This window comes from Petromyzon marinus, chromosome 12 (assembly GCF_048934315.1).
Source record: "Petromyzon marinus isolate PM22_M1 ecotype Great Lakes invasive population chromosome 12, UKy_Petmar_22M1.pri1.0, whole genome shotgun sequence".
Classification (NCBI taxonomy): domain Eukaryota; kingdom Metazoa; phylum Chordata; class Hyperoartia; order Petromyzontiformes; family Petromyzontidae; genus Petromyzon; species Petromyzon marinus.
In genome coordinates, this window is record NC_133678.1 from 5,706,618 (window position 1) to 5,729,556 (window position 22,939).

Sequence of the window (22,939 nt, forward strand, 5' to 3'; positions counted from 1 at the left end):
AACACATTGATAATAATATTTTCTTTTTATTTTCTATCTACGTGACTTTACCGAAAGAACCAAGAATATGAATGCCTGCAGTCACGAAAGTTTTAAGTCAAAATTGAAAACTCATTTCTTTAGAACCGCTTTTTGTGTTTAGCTTGTTGTCCTTCCCGCCACCGCACCTCCGATTGGCACGGTTGGCTACGTACGGTGCGAAAGAAGTTCAAAGTAACACACATATACAGTTTACAAATTACGGTGGGGTATGGGGGGGGGGAACCCTCACTTGCTGTTGCGTTAGAACGCGAGCAACCAGAAGTGGAGTGGGCTTCTCAGGAGAGAGCGAGCGAGCTCCGACCGCCTGCAAAGGGGTTGGGGCTGATTGGGCATCTCTGCCTATTCACACACAAAATGAAACTCATCAATCTGGCGGCTCGGGCCAAACAACATCAAGGGAAGCAGGTGGTGCGCTTTATATACAGACTTTAGCCAACAGCCAGCCCAGACAGCTGTACACAGCGGCCAAGAACAACAATTGACCTGCAGCAATGTTATCTTCTTAAAACACCAAACTTTTAAGTCCTCCCACAAACACACACACCCCACGTAAATTGACACAAATAATGTGTGCATGCACGCACACAGTATTGTACGTTATTTCATGCAATGCACCTCTATAATGCATTATGAGTACTGTACTGTGTTTGATTAGTATTTTTTTAAACCATATTTTGATTGTACTGTATTGCGGTGGTGATGTTAATTGTGTATGGCTAATGAAGGGCAACTGTTAGAGATTCAGTTTTAAGTGATTTAGCCTTTCAGTTGCTGTGCATGGGAGTTGGTAAATTGCCGATACACCACCACTAGCACATTTATGTTTGGGGCAGTGAGAAGTGACATGGTTTGTGGTAGAATTTTTTTAAACTATTAAACTAAAACTATATTTATTTCATTTTCCAGGTAAGGCCCACTGAGCTACTGTATACGGATCTTTTCCACAAGTTTATTTGGCCACAAATGGTAGCTCAACGAAGTGGCTTATAACGTGGAAATGTATCGCAGCCGAATACTCTAAACGCACGTTGACTCTAAATGTGGAGGGGGGAAAAACCCGGAGAACCTGGAGACAAATCCACGTGACGATGGGGGGTAAAGCAAGTATCAGGGTCGGGATCGAATTCGCGACCTCCCGTTGGCCAGGCGAGGTAGCTAACGTCTCGCCACCGTGGCGGAGTCCGTAGTCACATTCGCACAAAGGAGAGGTTGCTCCTTTTCCACACGTGCATTCTATCACCGAACTGTGCACGGTCACCATCGCAGCGCTTGACTACAATACTGTAGTTGTGACATGAATCAGCATTGGCAAAACATAACACCCATATTCCACGGCTTCTGTTTCGATCCTATCATAACAGCTCTCCCTCAATCTTTACACATGCATTTACAGAATACGTATTGTTTGAAAACATTGCACAACTGTGTGCATTTACTTAATTTGTTTCCAGATCTCGTGAAAATTTGACAACATTGCTACTGTTAATCTGTTAAGAGACACGACTTGGATCAACATCAGTGTGGCGACATCATTCTTGTCGTTATCTGCCCAAGCTTTTCATTCACCTAGAATGTAAAATAAAGTCCTCAGATGTTTTTCGCGTTGTACCGCATGATGTTTTGGCACGACGTCCTACGTTTCCCTTCTGAATAAGCTCCCGTCACATGGAGGAAAACGTCGGACATCGTGCCCAACAGCACGTGATACAACCCGCGAGATCTACAGGACGGTCGTGAAGGCCTGCGGCGTACTAAAATAAAGTTGTTGACAAAGCCACTTTAATGAAAGTTGCTGGGCTGTGCTAAATACTGTGCTGAGGTGATGACTGTCTCTCAAAGCAAATTAAACTTCTCACCGAGAGGACCTGCTTTGCACGGCTAATCCAGCTTCTGCCCTCTGGGCGTTAAGCACTAGACAGAAATATCTTTTAGCAGTTGAAAATCTAGCCGATTTTGCTTGACGGACTCCCCGAAATCCTAGTCATGCATTCAAACAACGACTTGCTGTGGTTTTTTTCTTTCCCTCCCGCCCGCATTGTACGCTACAATAACACCGGTGGCAGGCAGGTAGAGACGGAACTGCGAAATAGCGCCGAGGCCTCGTGACAAAGGATGGCACCGCAACACTAGGCAGAGCCAAGGCATTTTCTGTTTGTTTGAGATTGTCAAGCTTTCACGAGAATGAATGCGAGCGAATAAAGACCAGAATGATGGTAAGCAGGTGCCACCATAGATCACAGAAAGAGAGAGAAGCACTTTTGCATTGGCACACAGCGGCGTGGAGGTGATTTTTTTTGGGGGGGGGGCATTTAATGGTGGCAATTCTCTAACTCGTACGGTTGTGGTGAAGTGGGGCTCCGTGACCGGTGGGATGAGTGCGATCCAACCGGCGGGGGGCTGTTGTGCGTGTGGTCCTTAAGGTGCACGTAGCCTGGCACAAGCGCCGTGGTGATGTCACCGACACTTAGTGGCGAATGGCTGTTGTTGTTGTTGTTTTTGTCGTGCGTGTCCGGACACACACCGCTAACCCCCACCGCCCCCCCCCCCCCCCCCCCAATATATTTAGATTGTCACCAAGAGAGACGCCCACAACAACCGTGATGTTTTTTTGTGGCCGTGTTTTTTTTTCCTTTGAAAAAGTGGCACACATTTTTATTTCAATGCACAACGGTAAAGTATAACTCCTCTTATCCGTGACTACAGTAAGTAGGGGGGGGGGGATGGGCGAACTGCGCAGATTCTAACGGTGATGTAACCAATAACCACCGGTAACCATTCGCTAGCAGGACACCCAACACTTCCACAGCGTGGCTGGTCCCCCTGCTCCCCATTACAATGTTGTCTGGTTCCAAACCAACTTCCCCACCACTCCCCCCGCTGGCTTGTTTGGCAGGCAGGCATGTCAATACAACAAAGCATTCCTTCCTTCCGAAGGGACAATAGTGCCAGCTGTCACCGAAAGCGACTCATGGGTCGCCCGAATATCCCACCGCGCACCCTTTTGAAAGAGCAAGCCACACGCACCGCGTTTGAAATAAAATGGGAGCCCTTCGTGTTTCCTAAAATTGAGCTCGTCTTAAATGGCACTAGACAATAAATAATGCCTTTAGAAGCGCCACGATAAGGCCCTCTATTTTTGTAAGGGCAGGGTTGGGGGGGGGGGGAACTCGCAAGGTCTGCTTATTCAAAACAAGAAGTGCAGAAACAAGTGCTTCAGGCCCAGTGATCCTCTAAGACAAAAACATTGTATCCTCCTTCCCACACACTGATCCAGCTGTAGCATAAACACAGCTGCAGCACTGTAGGAATTGCAGAGCGCTGGCACACGCGAACATGCGCCCAACTTGAATCACTACCTATGAGATCTTCACTCAAAACTGCTCTAGAGGAGTTGTACAACCCTAGCTGCCACTGCTATTCAGTGGCCTAAAATATGGCTCTAGATTTTGGTGTTATAATTTATTTATGTAGTTTATTGTTAAAAATTCGGTCACAGTCCCTATGATCACTGTTACATTGGATTTATGGCTTTTATTTTGGTGATTTCGAAAAGTTTTTTTTGTTTTGGCCATGTTTTTGTTTATTGTAGTACGGAGTTAGACTGATGGCCTTAATCTTAGTTGTCTTGTGGTTGTTGTTGTTGTTATTTGACTTGCATCCCACTGGGATTTTTGCACACAGCGTTGGTGTACGGTGCTATTTCAGGAATATTTTGATATTTTTTTCCTGTATTTTCTGTTTGCACAGTCACATAATCACTTTAAGATGTTTTCTTGTTCATGTTTTTTGTTTGTTGCGGTTGCACCCGATTCAAGAGCCGAATGGCTCACAGGGCTATACCAAATAAATGAACTATGAACTATGAACATGCGCGTGAACACGCGAACACGCGCGCACACACAATGGATGTTGCATCTGCGAGACGACGACGAACAACGATTGTCGTTTCGTGAAAGCCCACGTGACGCGCGTCTCAGACTCGTCATGTGGCGTAACAGTCGACGAGTAGCCATTCAGAAATGCCATGAGTTGTCACGTTTCGAGGTCTTGTTCAATATCACGTGTTTTTACTGAAAACATTTTTTTTTTACCCTTCTATGCCTAGTTTGTGCAGTCTTGTCCGCTCGGTTAACCTGAACGCGACGTAAGAATTATCGTTTGCAGATGAAGGAAAAAGATGTTTTTGCCCCGAAATTGCTTGCTCCTGTTGCTGTGATGGGTTCTTCCCATCGTTTATGAACACCTAATCATAATAACGACTTTCTCGCGCCCACTGGTGGCATTAAGGGCCTCGATGAGAGAAATCTTTCGAGAGCCACTCTATAGGATGTTTTGGCCTACTCGTCCATGCTGTCCAGATACCTTGGAATATGTGGTAGTACCCACACATTAATCCACGACATACGACCCGTTGATTAACTGTGGTGTGCCCATTTTTCCTGTTGAGTGGACAGAGGCAGGAGGGATTAAGAACAAACTTGCCCATCGGTTTGATTCCATCGGAGAATTTACACACATCGGCGATGGAATCAAACCGGCGACCTCTGGATTTCAAGCCCATTGAGCTTAAAGCACCATTACACCGGAGGATAAATTGAAAAAAACATCAATCCTCAAATGTGTGATTGTGTGCATAAATCGCATGATGATTAATATTCATTTAATGTAACGATCCATCGTCAGATGCCTGCATGACAAAAATGCTCAGACTTGTCCGATTCAATAAGTGCTTTGCATGAAGGTGATGCGTATAAAAAATATATATACACAGTGACTTTGAAGTACAGTATCTGAAATAAACTCTCGCATGAAGAAGAAATATACAAAATACATTCCCCAGCATATTCTCTTGCGATTCCTAAGCATATTTCCGCATAGGGTTCAGTCACTGCCCTTTAAAATCGGCTATGACCAAAACACCTGGGATTCCCCTTGATCTCGTCAAATCTCGGTAGCTAAGCAGAATTGAGCCGGAGCAGTTGTTGTGGATGGGCACCCACTGGGTACAGTTGATTGTTACGTACAGTGGAATGGCTACGTATGGGTGCGAAAGAAATTAAACATACATACGGTATTACATACGCATGTGTGGCTAAGGTAGTGGGGAGGAGAAGGCAGTGTGCCTTGACAGCCATTGTATTTATAATTCGTTAATCTCCCCATCTTCACTCACTCACACTGACCAACGTGGTGAAATATGGTAAAATAACCCCCACGGCTCGATCACAAGAGGGAGGAGGCCTTAATCCAGCAGTGGATGAATAAAAGCGCTACACAGGTTACACAAACACACAACACGACAGTCATAAAACACTGCGCTTATTTATTTAATGCACCGTCAGAATTAACTTTTGACACAAAGTAGAAAGACAGGCACAAACAACCTCTTCACAATTCAGATAACTTGGAATATTAACAGGGGTCATATTATTAAACAATTGCATGTTCAGTGTTTAAACACATGCTAATGCGTTTACTTCAGGCAACCATGTGGAGAAAAAACCCCCCCCATAATTTTACTAGATTGCTATGTGTTAACTGTTTAACTGCCCTGAAGCAGAATGGCACTGTTTGGTTACACCACTGCTGTTCTGCCCTGATAAGCCATCCTATTTGGGAATTTAGCTTAAGAGCTGATGATTAAGACCACATTCGGGCAATACTGTCGTGGTTAATTTTAGGCTCAGATTAACACCCAGCGATGCGAACAAAAACAGTGAAACACACACGTGTGTATGAAGCTATGTACGTGCGAGTTAACCCATTTTATTTTTTTACACGCTTTCATTTAACTCACTGTCTGTTGTTGTTGTCGTTGTTGTCATTGTTGTTGTCGTTGTATCCTCAAATCTTGTAACTCAATGTTAACCCACTTCCCAATGTGGTATCGACTGCAAACTTGGTATACTTATGTCATACTGATGACAATACTATATTCTATCATACAAAATATATAATTTTAAACATTATTTTTAACATGTTATGTTTCGGCTTGGGTCTAATTGTCCACGCTCAACTGACGTTGGCTGTAAATCACCACGGTCCCCTTACGTTGTGGCAAGCTTCGGGCCACTTCCTGGAGTCGTGGAGTTCTGCCATTACTACTAGTACATTTCATAACAGCGTGTTTTTAAAAAAAAGTTTTTTTTTTAATATTACTAATTTTTTGGTCCCCAACACTCTCCGCAGCTGCACAAGATCAACTATGTTGTTATCTATGTACCCAAGGACCTGCGGTGCAGCGATGAGCATACTTGTGCCATGAACCCGCAAACCAGAGTTTGATTCCTGGCCACGGCTAACATCAGTGGTGAGTGATATCTGAACAGGTACCGGGTCCTAACCCCTCACCCACTTGCCTTGAACAGCATCGTGGTGAATTATGGTCGAGCAAACCACGAGCCAACACCGCATGGAGAGGCTCTCATCCAGCAGTGGAATGACAAACGGACTTTCACACGCACACGTATTCAATTAGTTCAAGTGACCTCTGCGGCCACTGGAGGTGACAATTCACAGCAGCGTTTGCAATAGGTATACAATCCTGCATAGATTCCCCAAATAATGACCATTCATTCATTGCCAGGTCGAAACATTCACAGCAATGCACTCCCAACACTCGAAACATTACAAGGTGCCAGTTTTACAAATTGCACAGCACTTATCATTCATGCATTCGTTTCACAAAACAGTTGTGTGGCATAATTCATAAAACAAAAAAAACCTATCAAAATGTTCCCCCTTATCCGACGGTGGAAATTCCAGATCCAAAATAAGATTTTTTTTATTGTAGACGCAAACCAGTGGTCGCAACCAGCACTCACCAAGACTAACAACTTACAACTGCTGAAACACCACCTGCTCTAAAATGTCACCTTTTAATATTATCTCAGGCCATCAATCACTGCATCGAAAATAACAACGAATTCTGATGAAAGCGGCAGTGTGATTTCCCATCATTGGGCCCGAAAGCCGCCGTCATTGAATGCAATTTAGCGTTGGCTCATTTTTTTATGCATTTACAGCAGACTGCTCAAAAAGGTCATGGATGCTGGGAGTCCAGAGATTAGTGAACGTGTCAGAGCATTAGGCCTCCCAGCAGGCAGACCACGTGGCTTCAACGTGGCAAATTATCAAAAGCGTGACAGCAGGGTGCAAGGCAAAAAAGCAAATTACAACCAGAAAGATTATGTAAACTATATGTGCACAAAACACACACTTCTTTTTGTTTAATACTTATATATCAGAAGAAAAAAAAAACGCAAACATATAACCGTGCTGATTCTTTGCCAGGCTTCGCACCGTAAAATGTACATATATGCACATTTTACATTGCCGTAAATCTTTCACGGTGCGATGGTTAGAACACTGGATTTTAAAAATCCAGAGGAGCTCCAGTTCGATCTCCCTGGCGCGGCAGGTGAAACACAACAGTGTACGTTTCTAATAAAACAAAAAAACTCTCCCCCCGCATCTGTCAACCGCAGCAGTACATATGTATTTCTAAAAACAAATGGGTACAGCGCAAGTAATTTGATTGGCAGGTCGCGTATGACGGGGGTGAACCGTGGGTGTTTCAACCTCTTCAAAATACACCCAGCCATGTGTGGCAGAGTAGAGTCTGAGATCGGCTCGAGAGGGGCAACTCTCGAGTCGCCGAGAGTGAGACGAGCAAGTAAATCGCACGCTTGCTTGCAGCTTTACATTGTATTACCATGCAAACGTTTTTTTTTTCCTAGTCACATACGAACCATCGTGCTGCTTTCTGGGCCGAGTTGGGTTTGCTTCACTATAATTGTGATGAAATGGACAAATGATGCGTGTTTATTTTACACCGGGTATGCGTTTCACGCCACTCAGTTTTATGCAACGTTCTTAAACCTGACTGCAGTAATTTTGTTTTTATGCTAATAAATACATCGGTTCGATGAAACAACAAGTAGTTGTTGCTTATGTGCACGCGCTTCATTTGCATTTCCGATTTACGTTCTAAAAACTCAGCGCGTCTCGCACCCCCATGGGGGTGCAAGCACCCCAGGTTAAGAACCACAGCTTAAGAACGTGGCCTGGGCAACTTCCAAAAAAGGGGACCACTGCTTACCGTGGCGCAATGACTTGTCACACTGGACTTGTGACAACAAGAGTCACCCCCGGGTCGTCAATCTCCTCGGTGCGGCAGTTGAAACAATGAGGACACATTTCTTAAACCCTTCAACGTCTCTGTCCACTCGGCAGTATAAATGTGTACTCCCCACGGTTAGCCAAATCGGCAAGGTATACGTGCGGTTGTGGTAGATTACGGGAACTCCTTTCTCTTCCGAAGACACCTGGCCAGCGTGGAAGAAGGGCCCCTCTTGTGCTCCCCCCTGAGTGGAGGCTTTCGCCACCAGCAGTGGCACGAATAAGAAAGTGCAAGGGTCGCGTCTCTACTTACCCACCACCAATGGCATCGCTGCTCTTCCTGATTGAACTCGTGGCCCATCGCGAACAAGCACAACGAGAACGGGGGAAAGAGCGCCGGTAACTCGGCCGTCGTCGAAGCGGACGGCCGAGGAGGCTGGAGCGTCTTTGGCAGGAAACTGCTTCCGAGACTGTCCGAACTCTGCTCACAGAGCGTCACCTCCCATTAGCGCGATTGGCTACGTACGGCGCGAAAGAAGTTCAACGTAATATTTTGTCATTAAAATAGCACTTAAACGTTCCGCCCCGCCCCCCCCCCCCTATGGGACGCAAGGTAAGCGTTTATTTTTCTTGGCCAATGACCAGTAACGTGGCGTGCGTTAATTATTCACTCTTGCAGTGGGATTGAGCCAGCCACGCAGGGCCGCCAGCATGGGTCTCCCAGGCCGGGTGGAGGTTGATAAAGAGAATGCGGATTTCCATGGATTACGGTCACATTCATTTAACTCGAATTAGTCACACCTGGCATTGAGCCTTTGCAAGTCCAAAGCTAGAGAGTGCCCTGCCTCCTCTGGCCTCCTTCACGTGGAGTCGATCTATGGCCTTGACAAGAACCCAAGCTGACATTACGCAACGCTGAGCCTTTCGCTCGGCTCTTAAACGTCACTGCCTCGGCTAATTACAAAAGGAACCCCACCCCCACACCCCTCGCCCCACCGTTACACACTTTACAATTGCACGAAACATTCGTTTTTTTTTTATTAAACTATTGTGAAACGTACTTATTGACACGCCGTCGCTTAAATGATCAGAACAATGGCACAATTAATTCACATCCAATTTGACAATCCACTGCTGGATGAAGGCCTCCCCATTGCAGGTTTTCCCCCCTTCTTTTTTGACCACACTGGTCAGTGTGAGATTGAAAGTGGGAAGCATAGACGTGGGAGCATAGAAGTGCAGTACAACTGTTGATTGTGCTTCACTGCCCTCCGCCATGCAAGCCTATAACAACCGGTTATGGGGGCCTCAAAACCCAGTTCAGATTACTTGTTACCGACATTAACCATGGCTGGGAATTGAACTCGGGTCACTGGGTGCTCAGCTCACAATGCTGTAACCATTGCGCCGCCACTTCGCGTGTCTACGCATGTACGCGGGACTTCTTTCGCACCGCACGTAACCAAACGTGCGAATCGGAGGTGCGGCCGACGGACAACAAATCAAAAGCAAAAGTTGGAAATAAATTAGTTTTTAATCTTCACCCGGCATTGTTTAATATCACAGTACTTAAACCCGCATTGGGATTGTTAATCGTGCATTTTAAAGTGCCATCAAATTGCATAGTGGTGGTAAAATACACAATTGTAAACGTAAAAAAAAAATTGTGTATGCATCAATTTTTAATTACAGCACCGTGACCTAGAATTATTTCAAAACAGTGCTTAGCCGTAACAGCTTAGGAAACATGATTGTGCCATTGTTATGAGGCAACATTTGTTTTGCAAACAGTCACACCCTATCTGCACCGCTCAGTGTGTTTATAATCGCACGTGGCCGTTCAATTCAAAGCAGCTCATCGAGATGGCCCAGGTGCGCGGTGCATTTGTAAGTGAGGCATTTTACCATCTGTAAAAACAGCCAAGAATCGCCATTGGTTAAAGGGCAGCGTAAATTAACTATTTCAAAATCATAATCAATTGCTTTTGTGACCAATTCCTTGGGCCCCTTTAAAAGTGGCAGCCGCCGCTACAAACCACAGATGAGGATGATGTCGTCATCAAGTCCCCCCCCCCCATTACTTCCCGTCCAGCGGCACACAAACTACAACATCAGCTAGTTGCTCTTAAACTAGTGCTGAATACCTCCAAAACCAAGGTGCTATGCTTCTCACCAGGACTAAAGCAGCAAGTTATTTTTCCCCAATTACATTCCTTAAATAATTATCAAATAGAGCAAGTCAAGATCTATAAGTATCTTGGGGTCATCCTGGATTCAAAACTGAATTTTGAAGATCACAATGATTATATTGGTAAAAAGACAAAAATAAAAATTGGTTTTCTGTATCGACACAAGCACTGCTTCTCCCCAATGTTCCGTTTGGAATTGATAAAAGCTACCATACTGCCTCTATTTCACTACTGTGACATCGTGTATAAATCAGCCCCAAGTACTGTACTGAAGAAGCTTGATTCCATCTATCACTCGGCCTTAAGATTTACATTGAACTGCCCATATAGGACTCACCACTGTGATCTCTACATTGGGCCAAACTTAACATCTCTTATTGTTCGACGGCTTGTGCACCAGATCTTATTTTCTTGGTTCTTTCGGTAAAGTCACGTAGAATGGAAATAAAAGAATAAAATTAAAACATATTAAAATAAAATTTTCACGACATTTCGGCCACAACACAAGTAGCCTTCTTCAGGTGAAGAAATAGGACTGTCCAGAAGACAGAGCTTGAATGAACACTGCCAAGCATGGACCGCGTCTTTTAAGCTGTGTGGGCGGAGTTAACATATTAATTAGCATGTTACCCAGCATCACCTCCGGAGCGGAGGAGGGTGGCGGCTGGGCACAGAAAAAAGCAGAACAGCTAAGGTGCGCTGCTGTGTCCTGTGTTGCATTATAACTATGCTATAAACTGGACTACTATACAATACAATATTATACCTTCCAATCTAAACTACATGGTATAATATCATATCCATAGACAAATTCCACCTTTGAATTATACAATGCGTTACTTTACACTACCCTATGCTTTAGAGTATAAAATATAAGACTTGTAACATTACACTGTCTTATTCTATGAACCCAACTATATACCACACTGCTGTATATTCACTATGCAATTACGATACTATATATTGCTTTATGAATTATGTTAAGCATTACAATGTAATACTATTTATTAGTATACCACATGTTATAAACCATACCATTAACCGTGGTGTGAGAGGTATTAAGAGGCAGTGCCAGCGAATGGACTGTGGTCTGAAGGTCACCGTAAAATACAATCAATTAAGAACCGAAATGGTTTATAACATCTTTCCAACGGTTACTAAGCCAGAATCCATCTTCTCGGTTGAAATTGTCTCTGTGTTTGTATATGTGGATGGCCTCATGAACGAATCTCTCATGGTAGCCGGATGGCTTGCAGAGAACCTCCGTCTTGGAGAAGTCAATGTCATGTGAGCCCACTGAATTATAACAGTGATCTGCCACGGCTGAGGAGTTCGTCCTACCGTGTTTCAAGTCTGCTTTATGTTCACGGATGCGGTCCGAGATGTTCGTTTGGTTACTACAATGTAGCTGCTACCACAGAGGCAACTTAGTTTGTAAACGCCCGGGTACTGTATGTATTCACCAAAGTTCCGGTACCTGACACCATCGCAATCATTGAAGACTTGGTTCATCAAGGACTGCATACTGATGTACCCCCCCTGGTGAGACTATATATCTGATTTTGTCGAGCAAACGAACCGATCGTCGGAAGAATAATGATCGATTACCTTTGTCAATTTGGACAAAGCAGCTTTAGACACAACCAACGTTTCCACCCATACGCCTGCACGACAGTAAATGTCCAAGCTCTGCGATTCCATCGTGCGAATGGAGGTTACGCAAGGAGATTTGTCCTCGTGGTGAGTAAATACAGTTTTCAAAAAAATCCACACATTGCATTGCCACCAAAGGTTAATGATTACACACGTGTACGAACAGATAGCACTTCTCACACACTCAAACAAAGCAATGACATCAAGGAGACACGAGGGTGAATGTGCACGTGAATTCTCAATGTTTATCGTCATTGTGTAGAATATAAGCAACATAGAATATAAGCAATATATAAATAAAATGAGGATCCATTAACGAAAACCAGAGCACTGGACTCTTTGTTTTAGAGTTGTTTTCAGGAGTAGTTTAAAAATATATATATATCAAGGTCATAAGAGTTGCGCAATGTTCACTACCATCAAGTACAAAGTGCTTTAAAAAAAAAAAGGCCGATGTTATGTTATGTCTTATCACGAGAATCGCGACTTGTATAATGAAACGGTAATGGCGAAAAACGTCCAGCCCTGCAATTCCTTGAAAAACAAGTTTCTTTTTTACCTTTACTGGAAATAAAACAGGTTTTTAAATGTTCAAACACCAAATAAATACCTTTTGCAAGGAAGAAAGTACTGCATTAACCGCAAGTACTTGTGGTGAACATGCAAACGAACGTGCTCTGATAATATATGGGCACTGTCTTTAAAACGGATTGGCCGACACCAGAGACAGCCTTCTTTAGGGCCCAGTCTCATCAGCTGCAATGATATCGCTGCCATTCCTTGCTGACACCACTGCTGTTGGAAGGGCCTCTAGAGAGCCCCTCTCGATGGTGTTTAGACAAATCTTTCTTACTGGCCAGACATCATGGAAGAGAAGGGAGTACCCACACTTTACCCCACCACGTGCAGACACCTAATGCACTTGTGACTGTGGGCCCGTGTAGCTTCGCACTGCCCCAAACGGAAATGTGAACACGGTGCTTCGGCAATTCACGCACTCTCAGACAAAGCAACTGAAAGGCCAAATCGCGTGGAACCGAATTCAGCAGTTGATTTTTATTGGCCATACAAAATCAACACCGCAAGCGACTAACTGTCGTGGAAATCGTTTATACTGCTGAGTGGACAGAGGCAGGGGCAGCAGTGAGGGAATTTAAGAATCTTGCACCGTTGTTTCAGCTACTACTCAAGAAGATCGAACCGGTGACCTCTGGATGGCCAGGTCTTTGTGTGCTCGCCATGACAGCACCCACTAACATTACACTATGTAACACGATTTTTGGTTCCTGGGTAGTAAGTGTTATTTTCTAATTGCTTATGCCTCAAAAGTACAGAAAATGGCTATTATTCCCCACAAACTTTGCTTTTGTGACCAGGACTTTACGTGAAGAAATTACACAAATGCACACCACGTTTTCTCATTGAAACATAGGTACATTTCAAAATATCACTGTCCTGGTCACAAAAGCACCTCCGATTAGCACCTCCGATTAGCACGGTTGGCTACGTACGGTGCGAAAGAAGTTCAACATACATACACACATTTCGCTCAAATTTTTTTCAAAACAGATGGCTTTACACATATATAACACCGCTCACTGCACAATGTGAGCGGGAAGTGCACTGGGAATTAATCCTTACAAAGTAGTTTTTTTTTATCGTTCCAGTCGACTTTCTCCCCTACCCAACCAAACGGACCTACCGTACGTAATGAAATGTTAATGGTCCGTGCTGCTTCACTGTGTCACTGCATTGCCAATTCCAGTGAATCTTTTCCCCACAGTACAGCGAGCAACGGACCGTGAGGCCCCCCCCCCTCCTCACCGACAACGAAACACTTTTAACGCTACCACCATGCCAGGTCGCAAAGAAGCGAGGCCACGCTCAACGACGCTCTTGAGATGTTGACAAGAGTCAACACCGCGCGCGTTACATTTGCGCGCTCTGCCCGCCGAAAGAATCTTGCATTGGCTCCCCCGTGCGTTTTGCACCGTGTGGCATTTCGTTCGACGTTTTTTGCTCGCGGCAGGCGAGGAGGCGAAACGTCAGACAGACAGCGCGACCGAAGCCAGACGCGGTGCGACCTGAAAACTCGACGGAGCGCAAAAGACAGCACGGCCGCTAAAATCCTACGCGGCATTAGCTTTCTTTCATGCCCTTTGCCACTGGAAGTTTAGTGGCTTTAGATAAATGCATTTTTTTTTGAGACTGCCATGTGGCCACACGCGGCTGTCTTTTGAATGCCATTACAGTCAGTGGCCACCAATGCTGGAGACTCCAATGCTTGAGGGCATGAAGTAAGACTTTTCATGTAAGACCACGCGTGCCGGGTCAGTTTCAACGACAGAGGTGTTGAACTTCTGGGGCTAGATGCAGTTTTGGAGCATGGCGAAGCAAGGTGCTCCAAAACAACCGATTATATAAAAAAAACACACTTAAAAATATAACAAAGGCAAAGTTAAGCCAACAAAAAGTAGCTTCCTCCCATGCACTATTAAATGGCACGAATATGAATAAATGATTATGATTTGTCGCATGCAGTAGTTATTTATGAATCCCTCCTTATTCTGAAAGTTTTAATGTTCATGATATATACCGTAGGTACAGAACATCATCATTGTTCAAACTTTGTCCTATGCAAGCAACATAATTGCTTCCCCCGAGATCACATATTCATCTGTAATGAACTCCAAAATTAAAACTGACAAAACTGCCTTTGAACAACCAACGTCAGCCAATAGGAGCAATTGGCGGCTTAACCCACTTGCAGACAAAGCATCTACATTTGGTTTGTTGTCTTCAGCGGAATGTGTGTCATATGACTTTTTTTTCCGAGCACAGAGTGAGCGCCTCCGATTTATCTCTCAGCTGACTGGCCTGTGGTAGCGGCTTTTTGCTCATCATGTGCCTTTCCTAGCGACCTGGGGGGTTAACTTTAAATCCCTGTAGGCAAAACATTAAAAAAACAGTTTCAAATTTTGCTTCTGCACTAAACACCGAGGGTCTTCCGAAGGTCGACTTGCTTTAAAGCGAGTCGCCAGTGGATTTGTGCTTCTGGCACTGAAGGGGTGATGAGTAAGTGACAAAAAGGCAGAAGTGGTGTTGACCTAACAACTTTAACAAGTATGGTGTGATAGATATACACACAGCTGAAACACATTTCTCACAAAAAGCAGCCGATTTATGTGTCCGTAATGCAATTTAAGTGAAAGTTATCGACTTTCGCACGCAGTGTGCATCCGCTATCATGCTCAATTCTCTCAGAAAATAATTGCACGGCAGAATGAACTTCGAAAATTTGGTATAGTAAGTAGATCAAATTAATGATATTTGCACGATTGCCATTCAAGCAACCCTGATTCAATTGGGAGATAAATATACTTAATTTTCATGTACGGTCAATGAGAAATATGGTTGAACACTTTATCCTAAAAACGAAGTATATTTCCACATTGGTTTAGAGCTGAAAAAATTAAACAGCAGTATAAAATACAATTAATTTCCCCATGAAATACATATCACCACAGATCATAAAGTTATTAGATTAACTTGGATTGCTCGTGAATAAACACATTGTTTCTGCACGAATTGTTGTGTTTTAACAAAAAAAATACTCGAAGTTAACACACCCATTTGTATTAACATCTCACTTTAAAAAAGTATATTAACATTTCGGAAGTCACATTTTGTACCAAAACATTATTGGCATGCACTTTATAAACAAAACAGTGGGTGGTCATTGCTCATAACATAACATTCATCTTTTTATTTATGCTAACAGTTCGCTTGGCGAGGTGGATATTCTATATCAATACTTGGTTTTTCTTGTGGTTTCATTTGCGGTATTTCTTTTTTAATACTTACCAACATGCATTCCTTTTCTCGTCACATTTATGCACTTGTGGTTGATTTGGCAAAGGCAACCATCAAACGCATAACCATAATGAAGTGGGAAGCAAAGTCAAACTGTGAGGAACCACTCCGAAACTGTTTTTGAATGTCATCTGACAAAGGCCTGAATTACTCATGAAATATTTGCCAGGTACCCCCAATCCCCCGACAAAAGATTGGGGGGGAAGGGCCGATATTTTCTGGAGCTCAGCCCTTGCTGAAATGAAGCAACTCACGTGATAGATTATCAACAAAAGTAAATAGAATGAAACAATAACAAAACTCAAACACACAGAATAATAATATCAACAACCGTATACGAATGCACTTGGCGCCATGTGGGCTTCTGTTCTGACCACAACCCATGATGGACTGTGGGAATTGAGTCGATCGGTTTTGCCCCCCTGCTCCTGGGCTGAAATAATCCCCAAAAAAATAAAGCAGAGCGAGGTGCACAGAAAATATTCCCACAGCTCCCGGGTGTCACCCAAGACCACCAATATTCAAACCCACAGCACTCCTCACGGAATATATTTAGCATGGACCCGTGGTCACAACAGTAACCACTAAGGTTTCCGGTAAAACCCACATAGCTTTCCAAGCAAGCTTCAGGCTTCCAAGGTCCCTCGATACAATTCATCAGTTGGTGTTCTATGCCTGCCATTGCATTCGTTTAATTTAAACGTATACGGCATGTGTGCATACAAGTATAACAAGTTAATAGTGCAGCAATGCAATTGCTTGCTCGCGTTCCTATAGAGCAGGGGTGGGGAACGTCCGGCCCACGGGCCGTATAAGGCCCGAAAAATAATTTGGTGTGATCCTGCCAAGGCAACCGCAGGCGGGACTCGAAATTCAATAAATCTAGGAGCAAACCTGGAAACGCAGTTGCGAGTAGCAACAACATCATCAATACCAGCTAACATCATCACCACGCCTCGCCAAAGAGAAGCAATTCCAGCCATCACATTAGGGGTGAGTTAACTAAATGTTTGACCAAATATAACAAACGTCGTGAGAATTGTATTGTTTCATTTGTATTATTTTATTATTTCCCTTCTACGTGACTTTACCGAATGCACCAAGAATATGAATCCTTGCAGTCACGAAAGCTTTAAATCGAAATTCAAATATAACAGGCTAAGTTGATAAGTTTGTATGGCCCGCGAATTATGTTATATATATCCAAATGGCCCTTGGCAGAAAAAAGGTGCCCCACCCCTGCTATAGCGGGTATCTTAGCCCACGCTTCTACACAGTCATGATAATCTAGCAAGAGGTGGAAATACAATTTTACCACACCACACGCACGAGCGACTAACTGTGGTGAACTCATTTAAACGTTTGCCTTGCCCGAGGGCCTCTTGATTGTAATTTTAATGCGCTAACCATTGCACCGAGGCGGCATCTCCAAGCATTAAAGGGTATTATAATATGAATAAAAACAGGTTCACTGCGTAAACAAGCCCAATATTTCTGAGGCTCCATTTGTTGCAGTGATTTTTTTCAGGAGACCTTCTTTGTTATCCAATTTGACCAACTGCCAAGCTGTAAAGAGGAAAATCACTCAGTTCAGCCAAGCTGGTTAGCCCAGAATGACTAAATGGCCCTCTCCTGACATTAAATGTCCAATATTCATGCTATATTCATGATACAATACACAACACAACATGTGTATAATGGGCGGAACAGTGGAGCTCATGCATTGCGGTATGAACCCAGTGAGCCGAGTTGTATTTCTAGCCATAGCAAACATGAGTGGCGAGTGATATCTGAACAGGTCCTGGACACCCCGCTCCCTTCACCAGTATCCACTGACGAGCGTGATGATGTATGGTCAGTACAATCCCCGTGATCAACGTGGCATTGAGTCCTTCATCGTCCAGTAGTTGACTGACGAAGCGCCGTACGTTATTTCTTCTCTACTATACATTGCAGGTGACGCACAGCACTTACTGGCGAGTCTGCGTTTTAAAGGCACGACCCAAAAGTAAGTCCCATCACAGCACGACCCAAAAGCCCCGTTACAGTTTTGTTTTGGAATCGTCCGTACAGGTTTTTTTTTTCCTACACATATATAGTACTGCCCTTCTTTGCTGTGACTGACTAGCGACGTTCACGATCTTCACATCTTATGAGACCACATCCTTCCAGCTCATCCTCAGTCGCCCTCCACTCCTCCTGCTCTGCACACCGCCATTACCGTAGCGCCTTTCCAAAATTCCATTTTCGATGTCCATTCTGAAAATTATGACCATAGCACACCCCAGTGCCACGAGCATACTCGATCATTTACAATAAGAGCACAGAATCGTATTGATTTAATTGACAAGGAAGGTGATTTTTTTTTTCAGCTAACTGAAGAGTAACCGACAGAAGTGGCGTGTACTATCTGTAAGGGGCCGTCCATAAATGACGTCACGCACCTGGGGGGGAGGGGGGGTCAGACATTTGTGACGATGTGTGACGAGGGGGGGGAAGGTTTGAGAAATGTGACGTCACATCAAAATGCGCGACTTTAAATAAATATAGACAACACGTTCTACTTAATTAAATATACTTTTTAATAAAACTTTCTCCTACAACATCAGAGTGCAGCGCCACATTAAATACGCACTACAATGACAATAGTTTAAAGCGATTTTAAGCATTTTTTTTTGGGGGGGGGGCAGAGATTTGTGACGTCATATTTGAGGGGGGGGGGTCTGACTTTTTGTGACGCCGCGTGACGAGGGGTGGGGGGGTAAAAAATCGTCCCAAATCGCGTGACGTCATTTATGGACGGCCCCTAAGCAGTAGGGCTGGCGCACACCTCGACTGACTCACTGCACATTAGGACTGCCCGTGGAAGAACCTGGTCCAGTCAAGTAGATGCGTGTACAGCCCGTTTGTCAATCCACTGCTGGATAAGCGACTCACCCAGGCCACGTGGCTAATGAGGCTCATTAAACAAACACGGCTACTGCATTGGGCGCTTTCGAATGCGCTTATTGAGGCCACCTGGAACGCTGGAGCTATGCACTTTTAAATCTAGATTTAAAAGTAATTTCTTTAGGACCGCTTTTTGTGTCGTCCGTCCCCGCACCTCCGATTAGCACAGTTGGCTACGTACGGCGCGAAAGAAGTTTAACATACCAGTAAAACCTTGGATTGCGAGCATAATTCGTTCTGGAAACGTGTTTGTAATCCAAAGCACTCGTATATCAAAGCACTCGTATATCAGTTGTGATCACGTGACGCTCGGCAGACAGAGCGTATACGTACTTACTCGTATTGCAAGACCTCGCTCGTTTATCAAATTAATATTTATTAAAAAATTTTGCTCGTCTTGCAAAACACTCGCAGACCAAGTTACCCGCAATCCAAGGTTTTACTCTACATACACGGTCAGTGCGAGTTGGTGGAGAGGGAATAATTATTATGGAACAAATTTTACCTATGACGCTCACAGCACACGCATTTACCCGTGACGGTCGCTCGTTCCAAGAACCAACCAGGCTCAAAAACCCCTGCTCGAGCTTTATCGAGATCTGAGATAACGGGGTGCATTCTGGGTAACTGAGTAGTGCCTGTTAAGATCTGCGTCTTCGCATCATGTTTCATCACTGCAACTCACCTCCCTTACACGTAGCATTTTGTTGGGGGGGGGGGGAGAAATAAAGATGTACATTTTATTTTTGTTGTTTACAAGTCGTGCTGGCTGTGAACTATTTAAAATAATAATTATTTTATTGTTTCCCTTCTACGTGACTTTACCGAAAGAACCAAGAATACGAATCCCTGCAGTCACGAAAGCTTTAAATCTAAATGTTAAGTGAATTAAAATGAAACGACAAAAATAACAAGACCGCAATTGACATGTTGGTGAATATTCAACACCTTCTGATTTTCGCGAACAAAATTCGCCAATGTTTCCTCTTCACGCTCTGAAGGGGCAGAGACGTATCATTATTCAAGTGCGACGTCTTAAAAAAACTGCATTCTCATCATTTGAGAGGTCAAGAATAACTACGGTGGCAAACCGAGCCACGGTGGCAAACCGAGGAACGGAACGCATACGAAAGTACATCCACTGATGAAATGGATCAACGGATTCAGCTCACGTGCAGGCGCTCGGTGTATTGCTCCGTCCCTTGTGCCTAGTGTGGGGAGTCGGCAAGTGGGCAGCACAGGTGGTGCATCTGCCACTCATCCCAGTCAGTCAACCCTCGAGACCCGAGCCTGTTCCACGACCTCCTGCCAGCGAGCTTTTGACACCTGACGTGGCCTCGAAATGCACCTAGCCTGGCACAAGCGCCGTGTGTTGACATCACCGCCGCTGAAGTGGCCAACAGCAGCTGTTGTTGTTGTTGCTGCTGCTACATCCCAGAACCAGGCGAGTTGGAAACAGCTTGTGGGGGGGGGGGGGGGGGTTGGTGAAGGTTTTGATTCAGTAGTGGATTGATCACAGCTGATGATGATGATGATCACTCCATTGCTAACCGTAGTACAAATAACCAAAGTAATGTGTATCAACCCCTGGGTTCTTTGAGAGAATGCTATCATGATATGCAACACTATAACGGTGAAATGGAATTGATTTACTTTTTCGCATTTAACAATTTAGTATGTATGATAGAATTTTAGCTAGACTTAAAATAAAAAATAAAGGTTCTGGGAAGCCTTGTTCAGAAAAGACATTAAACCAGGGTTTCTCAAATTCCAGTCCTAATGATCCATGTGGCACGCAGAGCAATTAACGCTGTTTGCATGAATGGAGTAAATTCAAATTTAAGAATGAGATCCCAGTGGGCGCGCGCGTGTGTGTGTACGTGTTACATGCCACGTGGGAGGTACGTGTTTCACAATCATCGGGCGCGTGCAGCAATGGGTGGAGTATATTGGTAAGTGCTGAAAGAACGTAGCGTGGTGCTCGGTGGCCAGGACTGGAGTCTGGCAAACCCTGCATTAAACCCAGCACATTGGTGACTGACAATTTAGCGACGGATTTTTTTTAAATGAAAAAACCACAGGGCATGAAAGACAACGGTAATACATAAAACAAACATTTGGGAGACACGCTCCCATAATCTGCCATCTACGTTTAAAAAGCAGGGTCAAGGTGTACGAGCGGGCTTGAACGCTTGACCCCTTCAACTCCTGAGCCCTCAGGGTCCCACACACTTTGTGTTCTTCTTTAAGACCGCAGCGCCCGTAAAGAAAATAACAACCGCAACACGAAAGTACTACGCACGACCGAGTGAGGCGAAGGTCAAAAGGAATAATCTTAGACATGCCTCAACGTAGCAAAATATCCATAACCTCCAGACCCCTGGTTCAATTTTATTTAATTTTGATGCTTTAATGCCTATTGTCCACAAAATTACAGCCTTACGCGATCGATTTTGGGCCGGCCTTCAAAGCTTTAAAAGCTAAAAAAAGTGCCTTAAAACTGCAATCAGATACACAAGGGGCCTAAATTACAGGTATTAGGGCTGTTTTGTGTCCAAATGCAGCTGGCTATGGGGGCGACGCACAAACTGCGGGATTAGTTTCACTTGTATGACGAATTTTAGGGGCCCTGGCTGGACCATGCGAGTACATGCGGTGGGTTGGAGGCGGGGGGGGCGGTGGTGGTACTTTCGTGCTCTCCCTTTCTACGGGAAAGAAAGTTGACCTCATGAGCGGATGGCAATCCATTGAATCGCATGTATTGTAACCGCTGTTTTATTATAATCGCGTACACTTGCACTACCGAATTTTCGCAGTTGCCCGGCGTTCCGCCGGCAGCGGTCGGAGCAAAGCGTCGCCCATTCGTGCAGAAGAACGCACGGTACAACCCCATAACACATCGGAGAGTTTTCTGAACGTCGTATCCACGTTTCTCACTCACGTAGCAGGGGGTAAAATATTGGCCAATTGGACAAAAATAAAATCTTCGTCAGACACATTGGCGTTTATTGCTTTTCATGATCATATTGAATTTTATAAAGTACTCTCACGCTGCGTTTGTTCACCTCTTTAAAAGATAAAAAAAGATGCAAAAACGTGCACAAAAGCATGAGAAAAAAGCGATTCATGCTGGGAATAACACCGAGACAGAGCACCCACGGATCAAGGACAAATGAAAATCATACACGTTGAATGCTAATGGAAGCACTACTGGGCTAAGTATGTATGTATGTTGAATGTGTTCCACACCGTTACGTAGCCAACCGTGCTAATCGGACTGCTTAAGCAGGACACATCGCTCTCAGGGATGATGGCCAATGGACAAGGCTAATGACGGAATGGCAGCCAAAGGACAGAACAAGCCAGATAAGATGACCACCCCTAGAAGATGGTGAATCATTTTCACCCCCGCGTAGATGGGCAATATTCCCATTAAATAAAAAATCAAGCAAAGGTAGCATTTTTGCTTTTCTCGTGCCATTTTATGCTTTCAATTAATTTGCTCCGCGGCATTCGTAAACTTATCCGGGCTTTAAATCACCGACTCAATTCGAAGGCAAATCAATGCGCCGCTCTTAAAAAAAAAACACATCAACCAAACGGAAGCTCGAGGCTGTGTTTGGTACGAAGCACGCGGCGAACCAACTCACAACGCACGGGAGGGCAGCAGAATCCCCACCTCTGGTGGGAATTCGATGCGGTCACACTCTCTCGGGCAGCGCACATTTCACGCACAATGGGGTACGCATCTGGATCGCATTGTAAACACTTGCGCGGGCGACGGGGCCAATAATTCCAGTGCGTTATGAGCAAAGTCGGGCCCCGTGATTGTGGCTAAAACAAACGTTGAGTTTGCTTTTGCACCCATCTGGTTGCTCGCATTTCACAGGCCACAGAGTCTATTGGAAGGGGATGCTTTGGCACAGCAGGGCACATTCAAACATTTCCACCAAGAGATAACACATTACTGGAACTTCATGCGGAGCAGATTGTTATTACAGTACTTGGCAGACCATTTTATCAGATGTTTTTTTTCTATTTTCCTGCAAGTATGTTTTGTGGGTTTAAATTAGTGCAATTTAATCAGTGTAATTCAAATATTCCTTTAAGCA

At 44.4% G+C, this 22,939-nt stretch overlaps 1 protein-coding gene across 2 annotated transcripts in view; it reads right to left on the minus strand.

The window, feature by feature from the left end:
* Positions 1-22,939, minus strand: part of LOC116941639 (syndecan-4-like) — a 104,073-nt gene that overhangs the window by 49,519 nt on the left and 31,615 nt on the right. The window contains exon 1 of one of the 2 annotated variants that reach the window (XM_032952925.2): positions 8,477-8,627. The exons of the other annotated variant lie outside the window; for it this stretch is intronic. Within the exon in view, the coding sequence (XP_032808816.2) occupies positions 8,477-8,524 (48 nt within the window). The 5' untranslated portion in view covers positions 8,525-8,627. Of the gene's footprint in view, positions 1-8,476; positions 8,628-22,939 lie in introns of those variants that run through there. 2 annotated transcript variants of the gene reach the window in all.